Source organism: Eubalaena glacialis, chromosome 19 (genome assembly GCF_028564815.1).
Source record: "Eubalaena glacialis isolate mEubGla1 chromosome 19, mEubGla1.1.hap2.+ XY, whole genome shotgun sequence".
NCBI lineage: Eukaryota > Metazoa > Chordata > Mammalia > Artiodactyla > Balaenidae > Eubalaena > Eubalaena glacialis.
Genome location: NC_083734.1, coordinates 40,106,388 through 40,132,624, shown reverse-complemented (window position 1 = coordinate 40,132,624; position 26,237 = coordinate 40,106,388). Strand labels below are relative to the sequence as shown.

Sequence of the window (26,237 nt, the reverse complement as noted above, 5' to 3'; positions counted from 1 at the left end):
ACAGGCGAATTCTATCAAATATTTAGAGAAGAGTTAACACCTATCCTTCTCAAACTCTTCCAAAAAATTGCAGAGGGAGGAACACTCCCAAACTCGTTCTGTGAGGCCACCATCACCCTGATACCGAAACCAGACAAAGATATCACAAAAAAAGAAAATTACAGACCAATATCACTGATGAACATAGATGTAAAAATCTTCAACAAAATACTAGCAAAAAGAATCCAAGAACACATTAAAAAGGTCATACACCATGATCAAGTGGGATTTATCCCAGGGATGCAAGGATTCTTCAATATACGCAAAACAATCAGTGTGATACACCATATTAACAAATTAAAGAATAAAAACCATATGATCATTTCAATAGCCGCAGAAAAAGCTTTTTACAAAATTCAACACCTGTTTATGATAAAAACTCTCCAGAAAGTGGGCATAGAGGGAACCTACCTCAACATAATAAAGGCCATATACGACAAGCCCACAGCAAACATCATTCTCAATGGTGAAAAACTGAAAGCATTTCCTCTAAGATCAGGAACAAGACAAGGATGTCCACTCTCGCCACTATTATTCAACATAGTATTGGAAGTCCTAGCCACGGCAATTAGAGAAGAAAAAGAAATACAAATTGGAAAAGAAGTAAAACTGTCACTGTTTGCAGATGACATGATACTATACACAGAAAATCGTAAAGATGCTACCAGAAAATTACTAGAACTAATCAATGAATTTGGTAAGGTTGCAGAATACAAAATTAATGCACAGAAATTTCTTGCATTCCTATGCACTAACAACAAAAGATTAGAAAGAGAAATTAAGGAAACACTCCCATTTACCATTGCAACAAAAAGAATAAAATACCTAGGAATAAACCTACCTAAGGAGGTGAAAGACCTATACTCTGAAAACTATAAAACATTAATGAAAGAAATCAAAGATGACAGAAACAGATGGCGAGATATCCCATGCTCCTGGATTAGAAGAATCAATGTTGTGAAAATGACTATACTACTACCCAAAGCAACCTAGAGATTCAATTCAATCCCTATCAAACTACCAATGGCATTTTTCACAGAATTAGAACAAAAACTTATATTTGTATGTATGTAAACACAAAAGACAGAGCTGGAGAAAGAAAAACAGAGCTGGAGGAATCAGGCTTCCTGACTTCAGACTATACTGCAAAGCTACAGTAATCAGGACAGTATGGTACTGGCACAAAAACAGAAATATAGATCAGTGGTACAGGATAGAAAGCCCAGAGATAAACCCACACACCTATGGTCACTTAATCTATGACAAAGGAGGCAAGAATATACAATGGAGACAAGACACCCTCTTCAATAAATGGTGCTGGGAAAACTGGACAACTTCATGTAAAAGAATGAAATTAGAACATTACCTAACACCATGCACAAAAATAAACTCAAAATGGATTAAAGACTTAAATGTAAGACCGGACACTATAAAACTCTTACAGGAAAACATAGGAAAAACACTCTTTGACATTAATCACAGCAAGATCTTTTCTGACCCATCTCCTAGAGTAATGAAAATAAAAACAGAAATAAGTGAATGGGACCTAATTAAACTTAAAAGCTTTCGTACAGCAAAGGAAACCATAAACAAGACAAAAAGACAACCCACAGAGTGGGAGAAAATATTTGCAAATGAAGCAACAGACAAAGGATTAATCTCCAAAATATACAAACAGCTCATGCAGCTCAATATCAAAAAAACAAACAACCCAATCAAAAAATGGGTGGAAGACCTAAATAGACATTTCAACAAAGAAGACATACAGATGGCCAAGAGGCACATGAAAAGATGCTCAACAGCACTAACTAACAGAGAAGTGCAAATCAAAACTACAATGAGGTATCATTTCACACTGGTCAGATTGGCCATCATCAGAAAATCTACAAACAATAAATGGTGGAGAGGGTGTGGAGAAAAGGGAACTCTCTTGCACCGTTGGTGGGAATGTAAATTGACACAACCACTGTGAAGAACAGTATGGAGGTTCCTTAAAAAACTGAAAGTAGAACTACCATATGACCCAGCAATCCCACTACTGGGCATATACCCTGAGAAAACCATAATTGAAAAAGACACATGTACCCCAGTGTTCACTGCAGCACTATTTACAATAGCCAGGAAATGGAAACAACCTAAATGTCCATCGACAGATAAATGGTTTAAGAAGATGTGGTATATATAATGGAATATTACTCAGCCATAAAATGAAATGAAATTGGGTCATTTGTAGAGATGTGGATGGACCTAGAGACTGTCATACAGAGTGAAGTAAGTCAGAAAGAGACAAACAAATATTGTATATTAACTCATATATGTGGAATCTAGAAAAATGGTACAGATGCAACTATTTGCAGGGCAGGAATAGAAAGGTAGATGTAGAGAACGGACGTGTGGACACGGGGGAAGGGGAGTGTGGGATGAATTGGGAGATTAGGTTTGACATAAATAAACTAACGATGTGTAAAATTGATAGCTAGTGGGAACCTGCTGTATAGCACAGGGAGCTCAGCTCGGTGCTCTATGATGGCCTAGTTGGTTGGGATGAGGGGGGAGGGAGGTCCAAGAGGCAGGGGATGTGTGTATGCATATGCCTGATTCACTTCGCTGTGTGGCAGAAATTAACACAGCATTGTAAAGCAATTATACTCCAATAAAAAAAATAAAGTGTGTCTTTAATACTGTACATACTAATGTATAGTGAAATCATACGATGTTGCGGTTTGTTGGGGGAAAAGAGGATGAATACAGATACAACAAGATTTGCCATGTGCTGATAATTGTTGAAATTCGGTGGTGGTATGCAGGGGTTTATACCATTTTTCTCTCCATTTTAATGCATTTTTAAAAATTCCCATTAAACATTTAAGAAAATAGAGAAACAGCTGTCTAGAAATGATTATTCACTATTTTTTTCTTTGTAGATGTTTTCTAAATGTTCTTCAATAATATTAGTTTTTTTCAGGATGACATTTTCTGATTATTTTTAGTAATAGAAGAATATTTTCATAACAGAGTCAGGTTTGAAATAAACCACATTGTCAAGCTTTAAGATCTGCAAATTAATGTCAGAAATGTAAACTGTTGATCACATGCCTATAGAAGCACAAAACTGTAAAACAAAGTCAGTAAAGCATTACTTGGCTAATGTAGCCGACTTCATTGTTCTGCAGTTTTTCAAGCTTTATCAGTGTGGTAATCAATTCCTGCTTGATAGCCTCTGTCTTAGGCCAGTGAGTTTCTCTTCTTGTGTTTTTGGGTAAGACAGTAGAAAATGAATTGTTCCCTGTTTGCTGTGGTGATTAGTCACAAGGACTATAAGGAATATAAAATACACAGATGCAAGAATAGTGAAGCTCATGTTGAATAAATGGTTGCGTTCTACTACATTTATACAATTATGCATGATATTTTGGGCAGTGAGTAAAATTCCTTCACATGGCGTACTTGTTTGGCTATTATTTCATCTAATGGTTTATTTGTTTTAATTTACTTATTTTTCTTGTTTACAGACAAAATATTACATGCTCTTATAAAAAAAAGAAACAAAACAAAACAGAAACGTTACTGAAATACTTCTAGAATCCTGCCTGTTAGAGCGCTTACTACTAATGGCCTGATACACAGTCTTTCAGATACTTTTTCATATATGAGTATATTTTAAATTAATGAAATCATAATGTATGTAGTATGTTGTAACATGACTTTATTTTATTATTTTTTTAAAAACATTTATTTATTTATTTGCCTGCACCGGGTCTTAGTTGCAGCATGTGGATCTTTGTTGCCGCCTGCAGGATCTTCAGTTGCGGCATGTGGGATCTTTTAGTTGTGGCATGTGAACTCTTAGTTGCGGCATGTGGGATCTAGTTCCCTGACCAGCGATCGAACCCGGGCCCCCTGCATTGGGAGCACGGAGTCTTAGCCATTGGACCACCAGGGACGTCCCTACATGACCTTATTTTTAACTGATAAGACATCTTGGACATCTTTCCTTGTCCACACTGAGCAGTTGGATCATAACCACCTGTAGGCAAAAGGTAGTTAGGAATTGGTTTGAGGCCTCAAGGGGAGTTTGAAAGTCAAGGCCCATCCTGGGTTCATCCGCTCTTCCTGACTTCTCATTACAATAGGAAGTACCCCCAACCACCTGGGGGAAGGTTTCCAAATAATCAGTTCTTTAAACCTTCCCACCGCCACCCCCACAGGTGTATCAGACTGGTTGTAAGAAGTGCTGCTGTGCTGGCCTGTAATATTTGGAAAAAATCTCTCAGGGTATTTGTGATTATAACTGCCTCAATCCTAAGATGGAGAACGATTGCTTAAGAGAAGCTCAAACATATGCTTACTAGAAGCGTAAGACCATCTTCATTCTTTTTATTTATTTTTTTCCCTGCTGCCACCGTGGACCTTTCTTCATTCTTTAAAAAAAAAAATGGGGGCTTCCCTGGTGGCGCAGTGGTTAAGAATCTGCCTGCCAATGCAGGGGACACGGGTTCGAGCCCTGGTCTGGGAAGATCCCACATGCCGCGGAGCAACTAAGCCCGTGAGCCACAACTACTGAGCCTGCGCGTTTGGAGCCTGTGCTCCGAAACGGGAGAGGCCGCGACAGTGAGAAGCCCGCGCACCGCGATGAAGAGTGGCCCCCGCTCTCCGCAACTGGAGAAAGCCCTCGCACAGAAACGAAGACCCAACACAGCCAAAAATAAATAAATAAATAAATATTTAAAAAAAAAAAAAAATGAAGTAAATAATAGAAGACTAAATACATTAATGTAAAAAATAACCATCTAAATACTATGAAAGGTAAAATATTAGCAGTTTATTTCTACTTAAAATATTTATCTTAAGTAAAAGATACAGAACATTAAAGATAAAGGGAAAGTCACCTTCTGGGAGAGAAGTGGTACTGGAAGGAGAACAAAGGTGACAGCATGAATTTGGTTTATGTCCTTCTATTTCTTATTTTTAGACATTCACTACATATATGTATATCTATAAACTATGTAGAGTATTGCTTTGGGATTATTTTGAGGATAAATAGTTTTTTCTAAGTCCTGTTACATTTTCATATAATTTTGAAGTTTGCTTTTTTTATTCAATGTTTTTTACATCCATCCATGATGTACATACATACGTATCTAGTTGTTTTAACTGCTGTGTATTCCATCATGTGAATATCACTGTTCATTCTTCAACTGATGAAAGTTTTGAGTTATTTCCTATATTTTACTACGTAATATACTACAGACATTGAATGTGGTAACATTCAGTGCATACCTAAGAGATTCTCAAATATATATACTTTATTAATCTATTTATTTTTAATGTTTCAGATATATAGCATTAATAGTTCAACATCTGTATACATTACAGAGTGGTCACCACAGAGTGGTCACCAGAAGTATAACCATCCATCACCATACAGTTGACCTGCTTCACACATTGCCCACCCACAATCCCCTTGCCTTGTGGTAACCACTAATCTGTTCTCTGTATCTATGTTTGTTTTTATTTTATTTTGCCTGTTCATTTGTTTTGTTTTATTTTTTAGATTCTACACATGAGTGAAATATGGTGTCTTTCTCCATCCAACTTATTTCACTTTGTATAATACCCTCAAGATCCATCCATGTTGTTGCAAATGGCAGGATTTCATTCTTTTTGTGGCTGAGTAGTATTCCACTGTATGTATGTATATGTATGTATGTGTGTATATATGTATTATGTATATATATCACATCTTTTTATCAATTCATCCATTGATGGATACTTAGGTTATTTCCATATCTTGGCTATTGCAAATAATGCTGTAATGAACACAGTGGTGCATTTATCCTTTTGAAATAATGTTTTCATGTTCTTCAGATAAATACCCAGAAGTGGAATAGCTAGGTCATATGGTAGTTCTATTCTTATTTTTTTTGAGGAATCTCCATACTGTTTTCTGTAGTGGCTGCATTGAAGATGTATACTCTGATGAAGAAATAAAGATGCCAGTTTTTAAGATATGTATTTGTAAACTTAAAAAGATATGGCCACATTTCTTGTCAAAAGGGGTGTAGTGATTTATATTCCCACCAGTAGTGTATAAGAGTTATTTTCCTGTATTTTTGCCAACACTCAATACTGTCAGACTTTCTGGGTTTTGCTGCCACTCTGATGTGTGTGAAATAACCTCTTGTTTTAATTTGCTTTTCTCAGATCACTAATGTGATCCTTTTCTATGAATTGCCTGTTCAGTTTCATTTACTCATAATTGGCAACAACCTGTGTCTGGATAGATCTAAATTATACTTTACAATAGTTTTATAGTATTCCCTCGAAGATCATCAATGGCTACTAAGACCATTGGGTGAAAAGGACTGGGGAATCTGTAGTTTAAGAGAGTCCTAAGAGATATATCATCCAAATGCAACATAAGGACTTTGTTTGGATCCTGACTATAAAAGCATTTGTGAGACAACCAGGAGAATCTGCATAGTGACTGGATATTCCCTGTTATTTCATTAAGGATTGGGAAATGGTTCTATTCTAACTCAATTATTCATTCAGCATTTTTTAGCTTAATTTTCTTTTCTTTTTTTTTTAATATTTATTTATTTGTTTTGGCTGCATCTGGTCTTAGTTGCAGCACGTGGGATCTTTGTTGCGGCATGCGGGATCTTTTTTTTTCAGATGCAGCATGCAGACTTCTTAGTTGCAGCATGTGAACTCCTAGTTGAGGCCTGCCTGCATGCAGGATCTAGTTCCCTGACCAGGGAGAGAACCCGGGCCCCTGCATTGGGAGCACAGAGTTTTACCCACTGGACGAACAGGGAAGTCCCTAGCTGAATTTTCTTATAAAAGAAAACTTCCTCCTCATCAACGGTTTGGTTACCCTAAGGTATAGTGTGTACAGGAAAGACAGGATAAGTGCTAGATTCGTCCTTCCTTCCTTCGCTGCTGTGCGCAGGCTTTCTCTAGTTGCGGCGAGTGGGGGCTACTCTTCGTTGCAGTGCGCGGGCTTCTCCTTGAGGAAATGGGCTCCAGGCGCGCGGGCTTCAGTAGTTGCGGCACGTGGGCTCAGTAGTTGTGGCTCACGAGCTCTAGAGCACAGGCTCAGTAGTTGTGGCACACGGGCTTAGTTGCTCTGCGGCATGTGGGATCTTCCCGGACCAGGGATCAAACCCGTGTCCCCTGCATTGGCAGGCAGATTCTCAACCACTGTGCCACCAGGGAAGCCCCCAAGTGCTAGATTCTTCGATTCATGCTTTTGTAGTTTCTAAGAGCTCTCCCTTGTTTTTGTTTTCCCCTCTTCGCCACTTCTTTTGAAAATAGTATACTGTTCTGGTTTCATGGATGCAATGACTTTTCTTTGGTCTCTGAGGATATTAATTATAGCTTTTATTTGTTCCCTGCTTTGTCTGTTTCCTCAGCGTACCTCCACCACCACCCCCCCCCCTTTTCCCTGATATTAGGTCTCTCTTTTTCAGGTTGGAGCTTCAAGTGCCTGATAACCCTTAATTATCCCTTCACGTTTTAAGAATGAGACACTAAAAAAGGATGGCCAGAAGTTTTGTGTGCCTAGGCACAATTTATTGTGTCTTGGGAATTCAGATTTCGGTATTATCCCATGGTCTTTTCTCAGAGACGTTTGAGTTTTTCCAAGGAAAGATTAATCTCTTTGGCGGGGGGAGTGGAGTGGTAGATGAACCTAGTTATTACGAGAACCTGGGTGAGAGCAGGAACTGAAAGGGGACTGTCAGTATTACTGTTTGGTATATAGATTTTCATTTAATTTCTCTCTTTTCATTTGGCACCTGGCTGTGCCTGGTATCTCTCCCCTAGTCTAGAATCTCTCTTATTGAGTTTATTAAGAAAACAAACTTCTTATTTTCTGTGTGGGTGGGCAAAGAGGACCACCTGGCTGCTCTGGGATGATGCTAGGGACCTGCTAGGGACATTACTTACTAGTGCTTTTATTCTCCCAGTCATTCCCCCTGTTCTCAGCCTTACCCTCACTCTAATTCTCTAATTACATGGTTTCCATAACATGGATCTATCGTAATTTACTTGTTCACTATCTATTGATGGACATTTAAGTTATCTTCTAGTTTTGAACTGTTACAAATAGCACTTCAGCAAATATCCTTGTACATGCCCCTTTGTGCGTATTTATTTGATTTTTAATGACAGGAAGCTCTTACTATAAAATTTCATCATTAACTTAAATGCTACAGGTAATTCTGTTCCAAGTTACTTCTTTAAACTTTTTATTATGGAAATATCCAAGTGTTAAAGTAGAAGGGAATAGTATAATGAACTCCCACACATCCATCACTCAACTTTAACAGTTATCAGTATCAAGCCAGTATTGTTTCATCTGTCCCTCCCCACTTCCCCTCAGCATCTCCACCATAATTTTAAAGCAGATCAAAGACTGTACACGAGCGTATCTCTAAAAGAGTTTTTTAAAAAAGCAAACATTATCATACTTAAGTTATAAATGATTATTCTTAATAATAGCTAATATTTAATGAGTGTTCACATTTCCCTAATTGTCTCATAAATGTAATTTTATAGTTGGTTGTTTCAATTAGGGTTGAAAGAAGATGGTCCACATATTTATACTTGGTTTAAGATGCCTCTTAAGCATCTCTTAATCTGTAACTGTTCTTCTTTTCTACCCTCTTGTTATTTAGCTTTGAAGAAATGGAGTCATTTGTATTAGAAATTTTTTTCCACATTTGGGATTGGGGGGGGCGGGGAATCACATCCCTCAGGCATTGTTTAATAATATGGTTTATCCTCTTATTTCTTAAAAGATACTACATTGAAAAACAATTACATTTAACTGAACTTAACTGATAGCAATGATTATTTAAAATAATGGAAATATTTTCCTTCCCCCACTCTGCAGAGTAAATGGGGGGTGGATAATATCTGGCTGGATTCTGAGCAGTAAGTCAGCCTTTTATTTGGTGGTATTTTTTAGAGAACTACTATATTCAAAGTTGCTATTTTAAAGATTGTGGGTTTTTGTTTGTTTTTGTTTTTTGTCTCTTGACATCTTTCTCCAATAAACAGCAGTGTCTAGGGATTTTTTTTTTTTTTTTAATTTAGGGAGCTTGCCTTTTCAAAGTATTTTGTTTTTCTCCAGAACAGTGGGGCAAAACAGCCCCTATAAGCCATCTGGACTTGAAACCATTTTGCTTGTTCTTTTTAGATCCTGACATGAGTGTGTATTATCTACTGCCTTTTTTTGTTCTGTTTTGTTTTAAACAGTGTCTGGTTGCTCCCAGGAGAGTTCTGTTTGGAGTTACATTTGTTGTTGGCTAATTAGTTATTGAGAGGAGAAGGGGTATCCAGTGAAGATGTATTTATAACACATGCTAAAAAAGCCCATTCATGGGCTCTTATCCCACTCCCAACACTTTTTTTAAAAAGCCTGAGAGAGAAACTGAGAGAGGGAGAGAGACAGACAGAGGGGTTGGCGGGAGATGTGTACTCTACACCAGCATATCTGAGGGATCTAACAAACTCTCCTATGCTTGGAGGGAGTAACCAGAATTCTCCAGGGGTAGGACGGTTTTGTAATTTGAAAAACTGCCCCTCACTTGCCTTGATTTTGATATTGCCCTACCTCCACCATTTGTCAAATGTAGTGGAGGGTGACGATCTTTTTAAAGTTATGCCTCTGGCAGAAGTTGTCACATTAAATCAATTATGAATGTTTATAGGCTTCTTATGAGCATTCGTTTACTTTTGTTTTTCTTCTTTAAAATGTCTCTGGCTAGGGTAGAGCCTCCAAAATCCTAATTACTTTGCCTAAAAATACTGTGTTTTTTTGTTTGTTTTTTTTGTTTGTTTTCTTTTTTGGCTGCGATGCGTGGCATGGGGGACCATAGTTCCCTGACCAGGGGTTGAACCCGCACCCTCCGCAGTGAAAGCATAGAGTCTTAACTACTGGACTGCCAGGGAAGACCCTACACTACTTAAGAATAAGGCTGTTAAAGAAAGATAAAGTCATCCTAAATCCCACCACTGCTAAACAGCCATTTTAATATATGCCTCCAAAGCTTTTCTTTTTGCCTACTTCTTTTTCCTCCAGTTTGTAAATGTAGGATCACACTATATATAACGTTATATATCAAAGCTCTTAAAGTATGATAAAAGTAACACTCTTTTCATACATTCTTTAAGGACTTTGATCCACGTTGCTAACTTCCACGTGGGTTGTACCAGTTACACTCCTAATAATGAGATACCTTTACAAATAAATATTCCATATGGTGCGCTTGAATACCTCACAGGTAGCTCACCTTGATATTAAAAATCAGTTCTATTATATTACCCATACCTCTTCCCCATCTGTTTATCCTAGATAAGCGATACCACCATCCTCACCATTGGCCAAATCAGAAAGCTAGACTTTTTCCTGAGCTTTCCTTCTCTCTTCTCCTTTACATTCATTCAGTCACCAATCCTGTTTATTTACCTCCAAAATATCTTGAATTCTTCCTTATCTGTCCATCCTCACTGCTACTGCACGTAGTCATCTCTCATTACTGTGGTAACCTTTGGTCTCCCTTCAAATACTCTTGTTCCCTTCTCAGCACAGCCCATTCTCCGTATCCTCACAGACTGAGCTTTTCAAGGTATGAGTGGATTTAAACACCCTTAATGTGATCCAGTATCCTGTAAGGCCCTATATGATTTGTTCTTTATCTACATTCCATCCTCATCTCAGGCCATTCTTTCTCCCAAATCTCTAAGCTTGGCCATTCTGGACTTCCTTGGTTTCTTTCAGCTTGATGAACTTTTTGCTCTTTACTTTATAAACTTTTTTTTAGCCTTCAGGTCTCAGTTTCAATGTCTCAGGAATGTCTTCCTTGAGTCATATCAAGTTAGTTTGCCATTATACACTTTTCTGATATCTTGTACTATTTCTTGTGTCATGTGATTACAGTGTGGTTGCATTGTGTGTGAACTTGAACTATAATTTTTTAAAGTCTCATTTTGTATTCAGAGTTTGAAGTGTTAACTCCTCATTTCAGAAAGTCTTGGCAAGTATCACATCATATATAAGCCTGAGCCTGAGACTGAGTTGTAAACCAAGGTTGTGTTGTTATCCCATGTTGATGTCACTTAGAAAGTAACAGACTCTACTCAATACTCTGTAATGGCCTCTATGGAAAAAGAATCTAAAAAAAGAGTGGAATATATGTATATGTATTACTGATTCACTTTGCTGTGCACCTGAAACTGACACAACACTGTAAATCAACTATACTCCAAAAAAAAAAAAAAAATTCTCTCTGAAAATAAAAACAAATGGTTAAAAAAGTGTTTTGCAGTTTTCAACTTTTTAAAAAAAATTTTTTTAATTTATTTATGGCTGTGTTGGGTCTTCGTTTCTATGCGAGGGCTTTCTCTAGTTGTGGCAAGCGGGGGCCACTCTTCATCGCGGTGCGCGGCCTCTCACTATCGCGGCCTCTCGTTGCGGAGCACAGGCTCCAGATGCGCAGGCTCAGTAGTTGTGGCTCACGGGCCTAGTTGCTCCGCGGCATGTGGGATCTTCCCAGACCAGGGCTCGAACCCGTGTCCCCTGCATTGGCAGGCAGATTCTCAACCACTGTGCCACCAGGGAAGCCCTCAACTTTTAACTCTATGAAAAAGACACAATTCTCTGTATTGTGAAACATGTAATATAGTATAGTGTACTAATTTGATTTATTTACCAAATAAACTATGACTGCTGCTGCTGCTGCAAAAAAAAAGTAACAGAAATACCAGCCATCCCTTATCAGCATTAACCTCAGCTGGCAACTTTTGTGTTAACTTATCTTCACAAATCAGTCTTTTGTCAGTTACTTTTTTTTTTTTTTTTGGCTGTATCACACAGCTTGAGGGATCTCAGTTCCCTAACCAGGGATTGAACCCAGGCCCCCTGCAGTGAAAGTGCTGAGTCCTAACCACTTAGGCCACCAGGGAATTCCCGTCAGTTACACATATTTAATGTCTGTTTTCTTCTGCCAAATTTCAAGCAATGGAGCATAGGGAGCAGATCTGTTTTGTAAGCTACTACATTCTCAGCACCTTAGAATACTCAAGTTGTGTGTTGAAAGGGTGGATGGATAAATGGAATCTTATTTGCCCACTTATTCCCTTTGTGAGTCAGAGGAGAGATTCCCCAACATATTCTTTGGCTAATGGTTTACCCGTTACATCATTTACTGAAATTCCAATCCCGAATTTTATCTCCCTGGACATGCCGGACATGCCGATCTTTATGCCTCTATGCCTTTGCATGTGCTGTTACCTCTGCCTGGAGTGTCTTTACCCCGCTTCGTTAGATAAACTGTTTCTTTTAAAGTCAGTTGAAAGGGCTTCTCTTTTTTTAAAACAGATTCAGCTGCTTATTTCTCTACGTTTCTATTGCCCCTTATACTTGCTTCCATTGTAGTACTTAGCGTGTTATGTTGATAACTGTTTACTGTGTTTCTTTGGTGGCTATCATGAAGTAAGTGCTTGGACTGGTTGGGTGGATAAAGAATTTTTAGTTAATATGTTATTTAAGTTAAGAGTAAATCTTATGAATGTCATTACCTAGTAGTTTGTAATAAATATCTTTGTACTGCCTCACTGCCTATTCTATATTTCTGCCGGCATCTGGAGAACAGTCATTGTAAATAAGTGTGTGGTTTTATTTAATTGTGACAACAATTTTTCTTTGACTAGAAAGTGATAGAATGGGCTATGTTGCTATTTTTATATTATCTCAGTTTGTGTGTTAAGTTGAAAATACAGGAGTAGAAAGCGGACACGTTTTTTGAAGTAAGTTAAGAAGACTTTAGGGCTTCCCTGGTGGCGCGGTGGTTGAGAGTCTGCCTGCCAATGCAGGGGACATGGGTTCGAGCCCTGGTCTGGGAAGATCCCACATGCCGCAGAGCAACTAGGCCTGTGAGCCACAATTACTGAGCCTGCGCCTCTGGAGCCTGTGCTCCGCAACAAGAGAGGCCGCGATAGTGAGAGGCCCGCACACCGCGATGAAGAGTGGCCCCCACTTGCTGCAACTAGAGAAAGCCCTCGCACAGAAACGAAGACCCAACACAGCCATAAATAAATAAATAAAATTAAAAAAAAAAATCCCAAATTATTTAAAAAAAAAAAAAAAGACTTTAAAACAAGAGTCAGACGTGTTTGTAGTCTACAAAGTTACAAAGAGGTTCAGCAGTACTCACATATGCTAACTAGCCCACCTAAGATCTCTGAGCATAGAAGAGAAGTAGAAAGGCTTGTTGGAGAACTTTCTACTTAGTGTAATCCATGCCAGCTATTGCCTGATTATTTTCACTGTAATATGAGAAGGTTAGGAACAGAAAAAAGAAACAGTTCTCATTACCTCCCTTATGCTCTACCTCTAACCCACACCCAGGAAAAAGGACTCTATTAGGACCAGGAATCTAAACCTTTTTCTGCTAACAGTCTTATTTTAGCAGCTGATTGAATTTCATGGCACCTTCTCTATTTCTATTCCAATTTTCTTTTTCTTAAATTTTTATGTTTCTCACTTTCATATTATTGCAAAGTGCCATATAGAACCAGGTCATCTTCTGAAGTTTTTTGTACTTATTATCAGTATTGTGTTTTTGAGTTACCCTACCCTATAGCAACGTCTGTTCCCAAGGTTATCTATGTTATCAGGGATATTTCACAAAACAGTGGCTAAAAACTAGCCTGTTTGACAGATATGTTTCTTGGATGACAATTTAGATAATTTCAATCATTTGTTACTTTTTCTTGATTACTCTTTGAAGGCTATTAAGAAGTGTTTATCAGGACTTCCCTGGTGGTCCAGTGGTGAAGAATCTGCCTTCTTGTGCGGGGGACGCGGGTTCGATCCCTGGTCGGGGAACTAAGATCCCACATGCCACGGGGCAACTGGGCCTGCGTGCCACAACTACTGAGCCCGAGTGCCACAAACTACAGAGCCCACACGCCACAACTAGAGAAGAAAACCCGTGCGCCACAACTAGAGAGAAGCCCTCGCGCTGCAATAAAGAGCCCGCGCGCTGCAACTAAAACATCCCGCCCTGCGTGCTGCAACGAAGACCCGACGCAGCCAAAAATAAAAATAAATAAATAAAATAAATAAATAAATAAATATTTAAAAAAAAGACGTGTTTATCCTACTAGGCTTTCAGTGCCCTGTGTGATCTATTAACATACCTTATCAGAACTGAGGCATATTTATTTTTGTTGTGCAATAGTGATTAGCATTTTAAATGAAGGCGGCAGCTGTACATTTCCAAACAAGATTTAATACACATTTAAAATTGGGATTTTCTGGAGTTCCCTGGTGGTCTAGTGGTTAGGATTCGGCACTTTCACTGCCGTGGCCCGGGTTCAATCCCTGATCGGGGAACTGAGATCCTGCAAGCCGCGTGGTGCAGCCCACCTCCTCCAAATAAACAAACAAACAAAAAGGGATTTTTCAAGAGAGAAATTTTATAACTTATTTTTAAAAATCAACAATCAACATTTATAATTTTTATAAATGGGGAAAATCATTCTTGATTTCTTATAGAGCTTGAAGATGCACTGAAATTGAATGAATAGTTTGCTTCATATATATTTTTTAATACTTCGTAATTCTTCACATTTATTTATTTATTTATTTTTGGCTGTGAGGGTCTTCGTTGCAGCGCGCGGGCTTAGTTGCCCCGAGGCATGTGGGATCTTAGTTCCCCGACCAGGGATCGAACCCATGTCCCCTGCGTTGGAAGGCAGATTCTTAACCACTGGACCACCAGGGAATTCCCTGCTTCATATATTTATTTTCTTGGGGAAAGGTCTATATTCATAAGATTCTCAAAGCAGTTCATGATTCCAAAAAGCTTAAGATCCACTGTTTAGAATAAGAAAGGAAAAAACATATATACCCTTGAGAGAAACAGTTCATTTTGAAGTCTCTAAGTTTATCTGTTTTAATTTGCTTGAAGGAGAGGCCTGGGATTATGTATTTGCTTTGGAATATTTTCATTATTTCCAGTCATTTCCTGTGAAGGGAAACTGCAGAAACAAGAGATTTCCATTTGAAGACAAATAACCCTGCCGGTCCAAAAAACGGTCACATCATTTTGGGGAAAAAAAAAATCTCTCTTCTTTTGCCCTGTTTACTTAAGGTGATATTTACTTTAAGTAATAAAATGTGAAAAAAGCGGAAGCTTGAACCATCTAGGTGTAGGTCGGCTTGAAGAGTAAGCATATAATAGTGACTGCTAAATAGTTTTGGATTATTCATGCCCTTATGCAGCCAAACTGGGTTGCTAAGAAATGAAGCTGTGTGTCTGTTACGATATTTCTTCTATCATTCAGAAAGGAGTTCTGAAAAGGCGGGATAGTGGTAAAGTTGGATTTTTTCCTAGCTTTATGGAGAAATAATTGACATATGGTGTAAGTTTAAAGTGTACAACGTAATGATTTGATAAATGATTTGTATGTTGCAAATACAAAAAACATTTGTATGTTGCAAAATGATTACCACAAAAAGTTAGTTAACACATTGCCATCACTTCACATTACTTTTTTTTTGTGTGGTGAGAACTTAAAAAAAAATCTACTCTTAGCAGCCTTCAAATATACAATACAGTAGTATTTTTAACTATAGTAACCATGCTGTGCATTATATCACCAGGACTTGTAAGTGGAGGTTTGTACCCTTTGATCACCTTCACCCATAGCCCCTGCGTCCACTCCCTGCCCCTGGCAACCACCAATCTGTTAGGGGCAAAAGTTTTGTTAGGAGTTTAATAGCACAGCATTTTAGGTGTTACTTGGTAAACATCTGCTGTATGTTCTTTAAAACAACATTTTATCCATAGCACACAAGCCTGTAATAAGACATTCTGGTTATTTGCCCAGATACGGCAGTTCCGTTAGCCAAGGGAGCATCATTTTCAAAGCAGGCCAAAAGATAATTACATTTTCTTATTAATTCTTAGTCTTTGCTTCTGTCCCCAGGTAAAATGTTGAAATAACTTACTCAGACTTCATCAGCAGCATCCTGTTACATAATGCTGCTTTTCTGTTCAGTGTAACCTTTGTATCATCCGCCTGCATTCAGTTTGTAGCCAGTGAACACCCTTGGAAGGCAGGGATAGTGTGATACCCACAGTCATATTCCATGTGCCTGGCACATAGTAAGTAGTTTAAGTAAGTAGTCGTTTCTTTCTTTCGTTTTTTTTTTTCCGCTGTGCCACGTGGCATACAAGATCTTAGTTCTCCGGCCAGGGATCGAACCCACTCCCCCTACAGTGGTAGCGTGGAGTCGTAGCCACTGGGCCGCCAGGGAATCCCACCCCTCCCCTTTTTAAAGTAGTTATTTCTTGAGTGAATGAATGATTTGTCAAGTTTACCTCTTTTCTTACATTTACTATATAACCTTTACTCCTTTATGTAATCATTTTTAGATTAATATTCTACAAAAAATAAACAATGACAAATATGGAGTATTTTCACAGAAAAGTAGAGGGCAGGGGTGCTAAATGTGGGGTTTGTGGAAGGGCTTAAAGGGTCTCTGAGCCTCTGAGAAAAATAGGTAGAATTTGGGTTGGGTGAGGGCATTTCTTCTGGGGAAACATGGTTCATGGATATATCAAATTCCCAAATCAGTCTGTGGAGCTCCAAATGATTAAGAACCAGTGTTTCAGATGTTGGAGGTTTCAAGCTTCAAAGATAAGGAAAATATTGGCTAATAAAATGAGAAAATAAAATGGTTCTTGAGGGAAAGTAGCTGAATATATTAGGATGCTTTTAGTTTCTTGTGATAGAAACCAACTCAAACTTATATAAAGTAGAATTTATTGGTTTATGTCACTGAAAAAATAAAACAATTGGGAAATGCCAGCCTCAGGAAATATTGAATCTAGGAACTCAAATAGTATCTTGAATTAGGGTTTTTCCCCCCTTGTTGTTTTCCTTTAACATTGGCTTTGTTTTCAGGCATGCTCTTTTCCACCTGTTGAAAAGGATGTCCCTCTGCAGCTTAAGCCTGCTAGATTCTTAAGAGTTTGGGATTCCAGAGGAAGAGAGGTAGTATTCTTCCTAAAAACTGGCAAATGTCCCAGAGAGGACTCTGATCAATCTGGTTCAGGTCATATGCCCACCCGTAGAGAGATGGAGTCCTCACGAATCGAATTGCATGGACTGAATAGATTTCGCATGAAACTGGGGAGAAGTTCCTCAAAGGAACACAGTGTGTACAAGACAAAAAACAATGTCCACTACAGTGATTGAAAAGTTTCAGGACAGATAAAGTAGGTAATAGACAGCAAATTTCATATTAAAACTAGAGTGTATTTAGTGATATCTAAGTTTATTTGTGAACTATACAGTTTTCTCTATGGGTTTTAGTTTTTTTACTGTGAAAGTTTTTTCATTTATTTATTCATTCATTTGTTTAACAAATATTTGAGCACCTGCTATGTGCCATCATCATTCTTTGCACTGGGAATAACAACAGCAAGCAAAACAAATCCCTGCCCTCATGGAACCTACATTCTAGTGAGGCAAGGCAGATAATAAATAAGATAAATTACTAAAATATATAGTATGTTAGATGAGGATAAGTGCAATAGAGAAAAAAAGCAGGAAGGGAAGTAGGGAGTGGATATTGCAGTTTTAAATATCATGGGCAAAAAAAGTCTTAGTAAGAAGCTGACATTTGAACAAAGATGTTAAGGAGGTGAGGATGAGCAAGCCATTTGGATATCTGGGGGAAGAGTAGTAGAAGATGATGTCAAAGAAGTAAGAGGATGATAGATTGTATTCGTCCTGGGGGGCTCTGGTAAGGACTTTGGGAGAACGCAAGCAATCAGAGGATTTCAAGCAGAGGAGTACACTGATCTGATTTTTTAAAAGGGTCACCCTAACCACTGTATGGAAAATGCATTGTAGAGGTACAAGGGTGGAAGTAAGGAGGCCAGTTAGGAGGCTATTGCTACCGCACTAATCCGGGCAATAGATAATGGTGGCACAGACCAGGATGGTGATGGAGATGATGAAAAGTGGTCAGATCTGAAGGTAGATTTGCTGTTGAATTGGATATCATGTATTAGAGAAAGAGTAGAATTTTGGGCCTGAGCAATTGACCACAGTAATTTAATGAGCTAGCTAAGACCAGGAGGAGCAAGCTTTGACATGTTAAGTTTAAGGTTCTTATTAGACATTCAGATGGAGTTGTCCAGAAGGCAACTGGACATTACAAATCTGGAATTCAAGTCTGGGCTAGAGACTGGGCTAGAAATTTGGAGGTTGTCGGCATTCATTTAGTATTTAAAGTTTTGAAATTGGATGAGATCACAGGGAATAAGAATAAACAATGAAGAGAGAGAGTTGTCCAGGGACTGAGCTTGCCAGTGTTAAGAAGGTGGGGACAAGAGGAAGAACAAACAAAGACCAAGAAGGAGCAGCCAGCAAAGTGGAAGGAAAACAAGGAAAAAACCCAATTGGGAGAAAAAAAAGTTTTAAGGAGGAGCGAGTGATCAGTTGTCAAATGATGCAGATAAAACAATTTAAAAAACAAGATGAAGACTGAGATTTATTGATAATCTCTCCATGATGAGAGTGATTTTAGTAAATTTGATTGGTGGAGATATTTCTAGCACATGGTTCAGGAAATTTAGAAGACTGTTCATTAATCAAATAATCGTTTAAATATATTTATTGATACTCCATCATTCTTTAGTTTTCTCTTTTACATATTATATACAAAATTATGTAAAAAATTATGTATTGAACTCAGATGAATATGTAAGTATACTAGTTAAGTTAAAGGATTTATATATTTGGAGTAGGTATATATTTTTTTTTTAACAGTAATTCCGCTTTTTTTTAAATTTAATTTTATTTATTTTTTTATACAGCAGGTTCTTATTAGTCATCCATTTTATACACATCAGTGTATACATGTCAATCCCAGTCTCCCCATTCATCACACCACCGCCCTCACCCCCCCGCTGCTTTCCCTGCTTTGTGTCCATACTTTTGTTCTCTACATCTGTGTCTCTATTTCTGCCCTGCAAACTGGTTCATCTGTATCATTTTTCTAGGTTCCACATATATGTGTTAATATACGATATTTGTTTTTCTCTTTCTGACTTACTTCACTCTGTATGACAGTCTCTAGATCCATCCACGTCTCAACAAATGACCCAGTTTCGTTCCTTTTTATGGCTAAGTAATATTCCATTACTTATGTACCACATATATGTACCACATCGTCTTTATCCATTCGTCTGTCGATGGGCATTTAGGTTGCTTCCATGACCTGGCTCTTGTAAATAGCACAGCAATGAACATTGGGGTGCATGTGTCTTTTTGAATTATGGTTTTCTCTGGGCATATGCCCAGTAGTGGGATTGCTGGGTCATATGGTAATTCTATTTTTAGTTTAAGGAACCTCCATACTGTTCTCCATAGTGGCTGTACCAATTTACATTCCCACCAACAGTGCAAGAGGGTTCCCTTTTCTCCACACCCTCCCCAGCATTTGTTGTTTGTAGATTTTCTGATGATGCCCATTCTAACTGGTGAGAGGTGATACCTCATTGTAGTTTTGATTTGCGTTTCTCTAATAATTAGTGATGTTGAGCAGCTTTTCATGTGCTTCTTGGCCATCTATATGTCCTCTTTAGAGAAATGTCTATTTAGGTCTTCTGCCCATTTTTTGATTGGTTTGTTTGTTTTTTTAATATTGAGCTGCATGAGCTGTTTATATATTTTGGAGAATAATCCTTTGTCCGTTGATTCGTTTGCAAATATTTTCTCCCATTCTGAGGGTTGTCTTTTCATCTTGTTTGTAGTTTCCTTTGCTTTGCAAAAGCTTTTAAGTTTCATTAGGTCCCATTTGTTTATTTTTGTTTTAATTTCCATTACTCTAGGAGGTGGGTCAAAAGGGATCTTGCTGTGATTTATGTCAAAGAGTGTTCTTCCTATGTTTTCCTCTAACGGTTTTATAGTGTCCGGTCTTACATTTAGGTCTGTAATCCATTTTGAGTTTATTTTTGTGTATGGTGTTAGGGAGTGTTCTAATTTCATTCTTTTACATGTAGCTGTCCAGTTTTCCCAGCACCACTTATTGAAGAGACTGTCTTTTCTCCATTGTATATCCTTGCCTCCTTGTCATAGATTAGTTGACCATAGGTGCATGGGTTTATCTCTGGGCTTTCTATCCTGTTCCATTGATCTATATTTCTGTTTTTGTGCCAGTACCATATTGTCTTGATTACTGTAGCTTTGTAGTATAGTCTGAAGTCAGGGAGTCTGATTCCTCCAGCTCCGTTTTTCTCCCTCAAGACTGCTTTGGTTATTCGGGGTCTTTTGTGTCTCCATACAAATTTTAAGATTTTTTGTTCTAGTTCTGTAAAAAATGCCATTGGTAATTTGATAGGGATTGCAGTGAATCTGTAGATTGCTTTGAGTATAGTCATTTTCATAATATTGATTCTTCCAATCCGAGAACATGGTATATCTCTCCATCTGTTGGTATCATCTTTAATTTCTTTCATCAGTGTCTTATAGTTTTCTGCATACAGATCTTCTGTCTCCCTAGGTAGATTTATTCCTAGGTATTTTATTCTTTTTGTTGCAATGGTAAATGGGAGTGTTTCCATAATTTCTCTTTCAGATTTTTCATCATTAGTGAATAGGAATGCAAAGAGATTTCTGTGCATTAATTTTGTATCCTGCAACTTTACCAAATTCATTGATTAGCTCTAGTAGTTTTCTGGTGGCATCTTTAGGATTCTCTATGTATAGTATCATGTAATCTGCAAATAGTGACAGTTTTACTTCATCGTTTCCAACTTGTATTCCTTTTATTTCTTTTTCTTCTCTGAGTGCCATGGCTAGGACTTACAAAACTATGTTGAATAATAGTGGTGAGAGTGGACATCCTTGTCTCGTTCCTGATCTTAGAGGAAATGCTTTCAGTTTTTCACCATTGAGAATGATGTTTGCTGTGGGTTTGTCGTATATGGCCTTTATTATGTGGAAGTAGGTTCCCTCTATGCCCACTTTCTGGAGAGTTTTTATCATAAATGGGTGTTGAATTTTGTCAAAAGCTTTTTCTGCATCTACTGAGATGATCATGTGGTTTTTATTCTTCAATTTGTTAATATGGTGTATCACATTGATTGATTTGCGTATATTGAAGAATCCTTGCATCCCTGGGATAAATCCCACTTGATCGTGGTGTATGATCCTTTTAATGTGTTGTTGGATTCTGTTTGCTAGTATTTTGTTGAGGATTTTTGCATCTATATTCATCAGTGATATTGGTCTGTAATTTTCTTTTTTTGTAGTATCTTTGTCTGGTTTTGGTATCAGGGTGATGGTGGCCTCATAGAATGAGTTTGGGAGTGTTCCTTCCTCTGCAATTTTTTGGAAGAGTTTGAGAAGGATGGGTGTTAGCTCTTCTCTAAATGTTTGATAGAATTCACCTGTGAAGCCATCTGGTCCTGGACTTTTGTTTGTTGGAAGATTTTTAATCACAGTTTCAATTTCATTACTTGTGATTGGTCTGTTCATATTTTCTGTTTCTTCCTGGTTCAGTCTTGGAAGGTTATACCTTTCTAAGAATTTGTCCATTTCTTCCAGGTTGTCCATTTTATTGGCATAGAGTTGCTTGTAGTAGTCTCTTAGGATGCTTTGTATTTCTGTGGTGTCTGTTGTAACTTCTCCTTTTTCATTTCTGATTTTATTGATTTGAGTCCTCTCCCTCTTTTTCTTGATGAGTCTGGCTAATGGTTTATCAAGTGTGTTTATCTTCTCAAAGAACCAGCTTTTAGTTTTATTCTTTGCTATTGTTTTCTTTGTTTCTGTTTCATTTATTTCCGCTCTGATCTTTATGATTTCTTTCCTTCTGCTAACTTTGGGTTTTGTTTGTTCTTCTTTCTCTAGTTCCTTTAGGTGTAAGGTTAGATTGTTTATTTGAGCTGTTTCTTGTTTCGTGAGGTAGGCTTGTATAGCTATAAACTTCCCTCTTAGAACTGCTTTTGCTGCATCCCATAGGTTTTGGATCATCGTGTTTTCATTGTCATTTGTCTCTAGGTATTTTTCGATTTCCTGTTTGATTTCTTCAGTGATCTCTTGGTTATTTAGTAACGTATTGTTAAGCCTCCATGTGTTTGTCCTTTTTACGTTTTTAATTCATTTCTAATCTCATAGCGTTGTGGTCAGAAAAGGTGCTTGATATGATTTCAATTTTCTTAAATTTACTGAGGCTTGATCTGTGACCCAAGATATGATCTATCCTGGAGAATGTTCCATGAACACTTGAGAAGAAAGTGTAATCTGCTGTTTTTGGATGGAATGTCCTATCAATATCAATTAAATCTATCTGGTCTATTGTATCATTTAAAGCTTGTGTTTCCTTATTAATGTTCTGTTTGGATGATCTGTCCAATTTTGTTTAGTGAGGTGTTAAAGTCCCCCACTATTATTGTGTTATTGTCGATTTCCTCTTTTATAGCTGTTAGCAGTTGCCTTATGTATTGAGGTGCTCCTATGTTGGGTGCATATATATTTATAATTGTTATATCTTCTTCCTGGATTGATCCCTTGATCATTATGTAGTGTCCTTCCTTGTCTCTTGTAACATTTTTTATTTTAAAGTCTATTTTATCTGATATGAATATTGCTACTCCAGCTTTCTTTTGATTTCCATTTGCATGGAATATCTTTTTCCATCCCCTCAGTTTCAGTCTGCATGTTTCCCTAGGTCTGAAGTGGGTCTCTTGTAGACAGCATATATATGGGTCTTGTTTTTGTATCAATGCAGCCAGCCTGTGTCTTTTGGTGGGAGCATTTAATCCATTCACGTTTAAGGTAATTATCGATGTGTATGTTCCTATTACCATTTTCTTAATTGTTTTGGGTTTGTTTTTGTAGGTCCTTTTCTTCTCTTGTGTTTCCCACTTAGAGAAGTTCCTTTAGCATTTTTTGTAGAGCTGGTTTCGTGGTGCTGAATTCTCTTAGCTTTTGCTTGTCTGTAAAGCTTTTGATTTCTCCATCGAATCTGAATGAGATCCTTGCTGGGTAGAGTAATCTTGGTTGTAGTTTCTTCCCTTTCATCACTTTAAGTATATCATGCCACTCCCTTCTGGCTTGTAGAGTTTCTGCTGAGAAATCAGCTGTTAACCTTATGGGAGTTCCCTTGTATGTTATTTGTCGTTTTTCCCTTGCTGCTTTCAATAATTTTTCTTTGTCTTTAATTTTTGCCAATTTGATTACTATGTGTCTCGGCGTGTTTCTCCTTGGGTTTATCCTGTATGGCTCTCTCTGCACTTCCTGGACTATTTCCTGGGTGGCTATTTCCTTTCGCATGTTAGGGAAGTTTTCAACTATAATCTCTTCAGATATTTTCTCGGGTCCTTTCTCTCTCTCTTCTCCTTCTGGGACCCCTATAATGCGAATATTGTTGCGTTTAATGTTGTCCCAGAGGTCTCTTAGGCTGTCTTCATTGCTTTTTTTTTTTTTTTAAATAAATTTATTTATTTATTTATTTATTTTTGGCTGTGTTGGGTCTTCGTTTCTGTGCGAGGGCTTTCTCTAGTTGCGGCGAGCGGGGCCCATTCTTCATCGCGGTGCGCGGGCCTCTCACTATTGTGGCCCCTCTTGTTGCGGAGCACAGGCTCCAGACGCGCAGGCTCAGTAGTTGTGGCTCACGGGCCCAGTTTCTCCGCAGCATGTGGGATCTTCCCAGACCAGGGCTCAAACCCGTGTCCCCTGCATTGGCAGGCGGATTCTCAACCACTGCACCACCAGGGAAGCCCTGTCTTCATTTCTTTTCATTCTTTTTTCTTTATTCTGTTCTGTGGCAGTGAATTCCACCATTCTGTCTTCCAGGTCACTTATCCGTTCTTCTGCCTCAGTTATTCTGGTATTGATTCCTTCTAGTGTATTTTTCATTTCAGTTATTGTGTTGTTCATCTCTGCTTGTTTGTTCTTTAATTCTTCTAGATCTTTGTTAAACATTTCTTGCATCTTCTCGAACTTTGCCTTCATTCATTTTCCGAGGTCCTGGATCATCTTCACTATCATTATTCTGAATTCTTTTTCTGGAAGGTTGCCTATCTCCACTTCATTTAGTTGTTTTTCTGAGGTTTTCTCTTGTTCCTTCATCTGGTACATAGCCCTCCGCCTTTTCATCTTGTCTATCTTTCTGTGAATGTGGTTTCTGTTCCACAGGCTGCAGGATTGTAGTTCTTCTTGCTTCTGCTGTCTGCCCTCTAGTGGATGAGGCTATCAAAGAGGCTTGTGCAAGTTTCCTAATGGGAGGGAGTGGTGGTGGGTAGAGATGGCTGTTGCTTTGATGGGCAGAGCTCAGTAAAACTTTAATCCACTTGTTTGCTGATGGGTGGGGCTGGGTTTCCTTCCTGTTGGTTGTTTGGCCTGAGGCGACCGAACACTGGAGCATACCCGGGCTCTTTGGTGGGGCTAATGGCAGACTCTGGGAGGGCTCACACCAAGAAGTACTTCCCAGAACTTCCGCTGCCAGTGTCCTTGTCCTCACGGTGGCACACAGCCACCCCCCGCCTCTGCAGGAGACCCTCCAACACTAGCAGGTAGGTCTGGTTCAGTTTCCTATGGGGTCACTGCTCCTTCCCCCGGGTCCCGACGAGCACACTACTTTGTGTGTGCCCTCCGAGAGTGGAGTGTCTGTTTCCCCCAGTCCTGTCGAAGTCCTGCAATCAAATCCCGCTAGCCTTCAAAGTCTGATTCTCTAGGAATTCCTCCTCCCGTTGCCGGACCCCCAGATTGGGAAGCCTGACATGGGGCTCAGAACCTTCACTCCAGTGGGTGGACTTCTGTGGTATAAGTGTTCTCCAGTTTGTGAGTCACGCACCCAGCAGTTATGGGATTTGATTTTATTGTGATTTTGCCCCTCCTACCGTCTCATTGTGGCTTCTCCATTGTCTTTGGATGTGGGGTATCTTTTTTGGTGAGTTCCAGTGTCTTCCTGTCGATGATTGTTCAGCAGTTAGTTGTGATTCTGGTGTTCTTGTAAGAGGGACTGAGAGCACGTCCTTCTACTCTGCCATCTTGAACCAATCTCTATGTATTTTCTTTGGAATGCCTATTATAATGAAGTGGAAACACTTTCATAAATATTATTTTGTCATCTTTTGCCTTCTATATTTGGAGATTTTAAACCTTAATTATAACTTTTTTTTTTTTTTAATTTTTTGGCTGTGCTGTGCAGCATGTAGGATCTTAGTTCCCTTGACCAGGGATCGAACCCGTGTCCCCTGCAGTGGAAACATGGAGTCTCAACCACTGGATCACCAGGGAAGTCCCCTAAACCTTAATTTTTATAGAGAAACTAAAAATCAACCTAAGTTCATGATTCTGAGATCTTCTTGAGTAGTTAATGCCTAGTTGTGATTCTTGATACCAAGAAACACGGGTTTATAATGTTAAAAATTTTTCATTTATCTAATGAAAATAATGTATTTTTCTTCTTTATTAGAAATTCATTGAATTTGAAGACTCTCAAGAACAGGAAAAAAAGGATTTACAGACCAGAGTGGAATCTTTAGAATCTCAAACAAGACAACTTGAACTCAAGGCCAAAAACTATGCTGACCAGAGTAAGTAAAATATGTTAAAGAGTGGAATGACTCATCCTGACATTTGACTACGGTACCAGATATATGCTTGGAATTGTCACCCCACACTGAAGAGTGAGACCTGGGAGCTTGGTTTATTCTTTTTTGTTCACATTTTCATGTGGTACCCATGTCTGCAGAAATGACTAAGTCAGACACCTATAGGACTCTCTTCTTCAATTTAGCTCTCAGCTTTTGTTTGTAGCTTACATTGTATAGTAGTTAACATTATGCTGTATCCATTGTGCAGGATTCTGGGGTGTGTACATGTGAATCATTTCTTCAAATTTTGATCAGTTACACAAAGTTCCGTTGGTTTCTGTGTTGCTTTGAAATGTAAAAATGTAAGAGAAACTTTAGCTTTGAAGTATGTATAAGAAATTTACTGAATTCTTTTTCATTCCTTTCTAATGGAAAACTGAGGACATTTAGGGGAATAGAATGATGTTTTTCAGAATCATTTCATTTTTAATATAATTTCATATATTCTTGATTCAAAAATAGTTATTGTTTCAAATTCCAAGGACTTCTTCCCCTTTT

The 26,237-nt window shown here is 38.3% G+C and overlaps 1 protein-coding gene across 2 annotated transcripts in view; it reads left to right on the top strand.

Annotated features, from left to right (window-relative positions):
• Positions 1–26,237, top strand: part of SPAG9 (sperm associated antigen 9) — a 155,891-nt gene that overhangs the window by 19,525 nt on the left and 110,129 nt on the right. For both annotated transcript variants that reach the window (XM_061176596.1, XM_061176595.1), the window contains exon 2: positions 25,559–25,679. In XM_061176596.1, the coding sequence (XP_061032579.1) occupies positions 25,559–25,679 (121 nt within the window). The remainder of the gene's footprint in view (positions 1–25,558; positions 25,680–26,237) is intronic.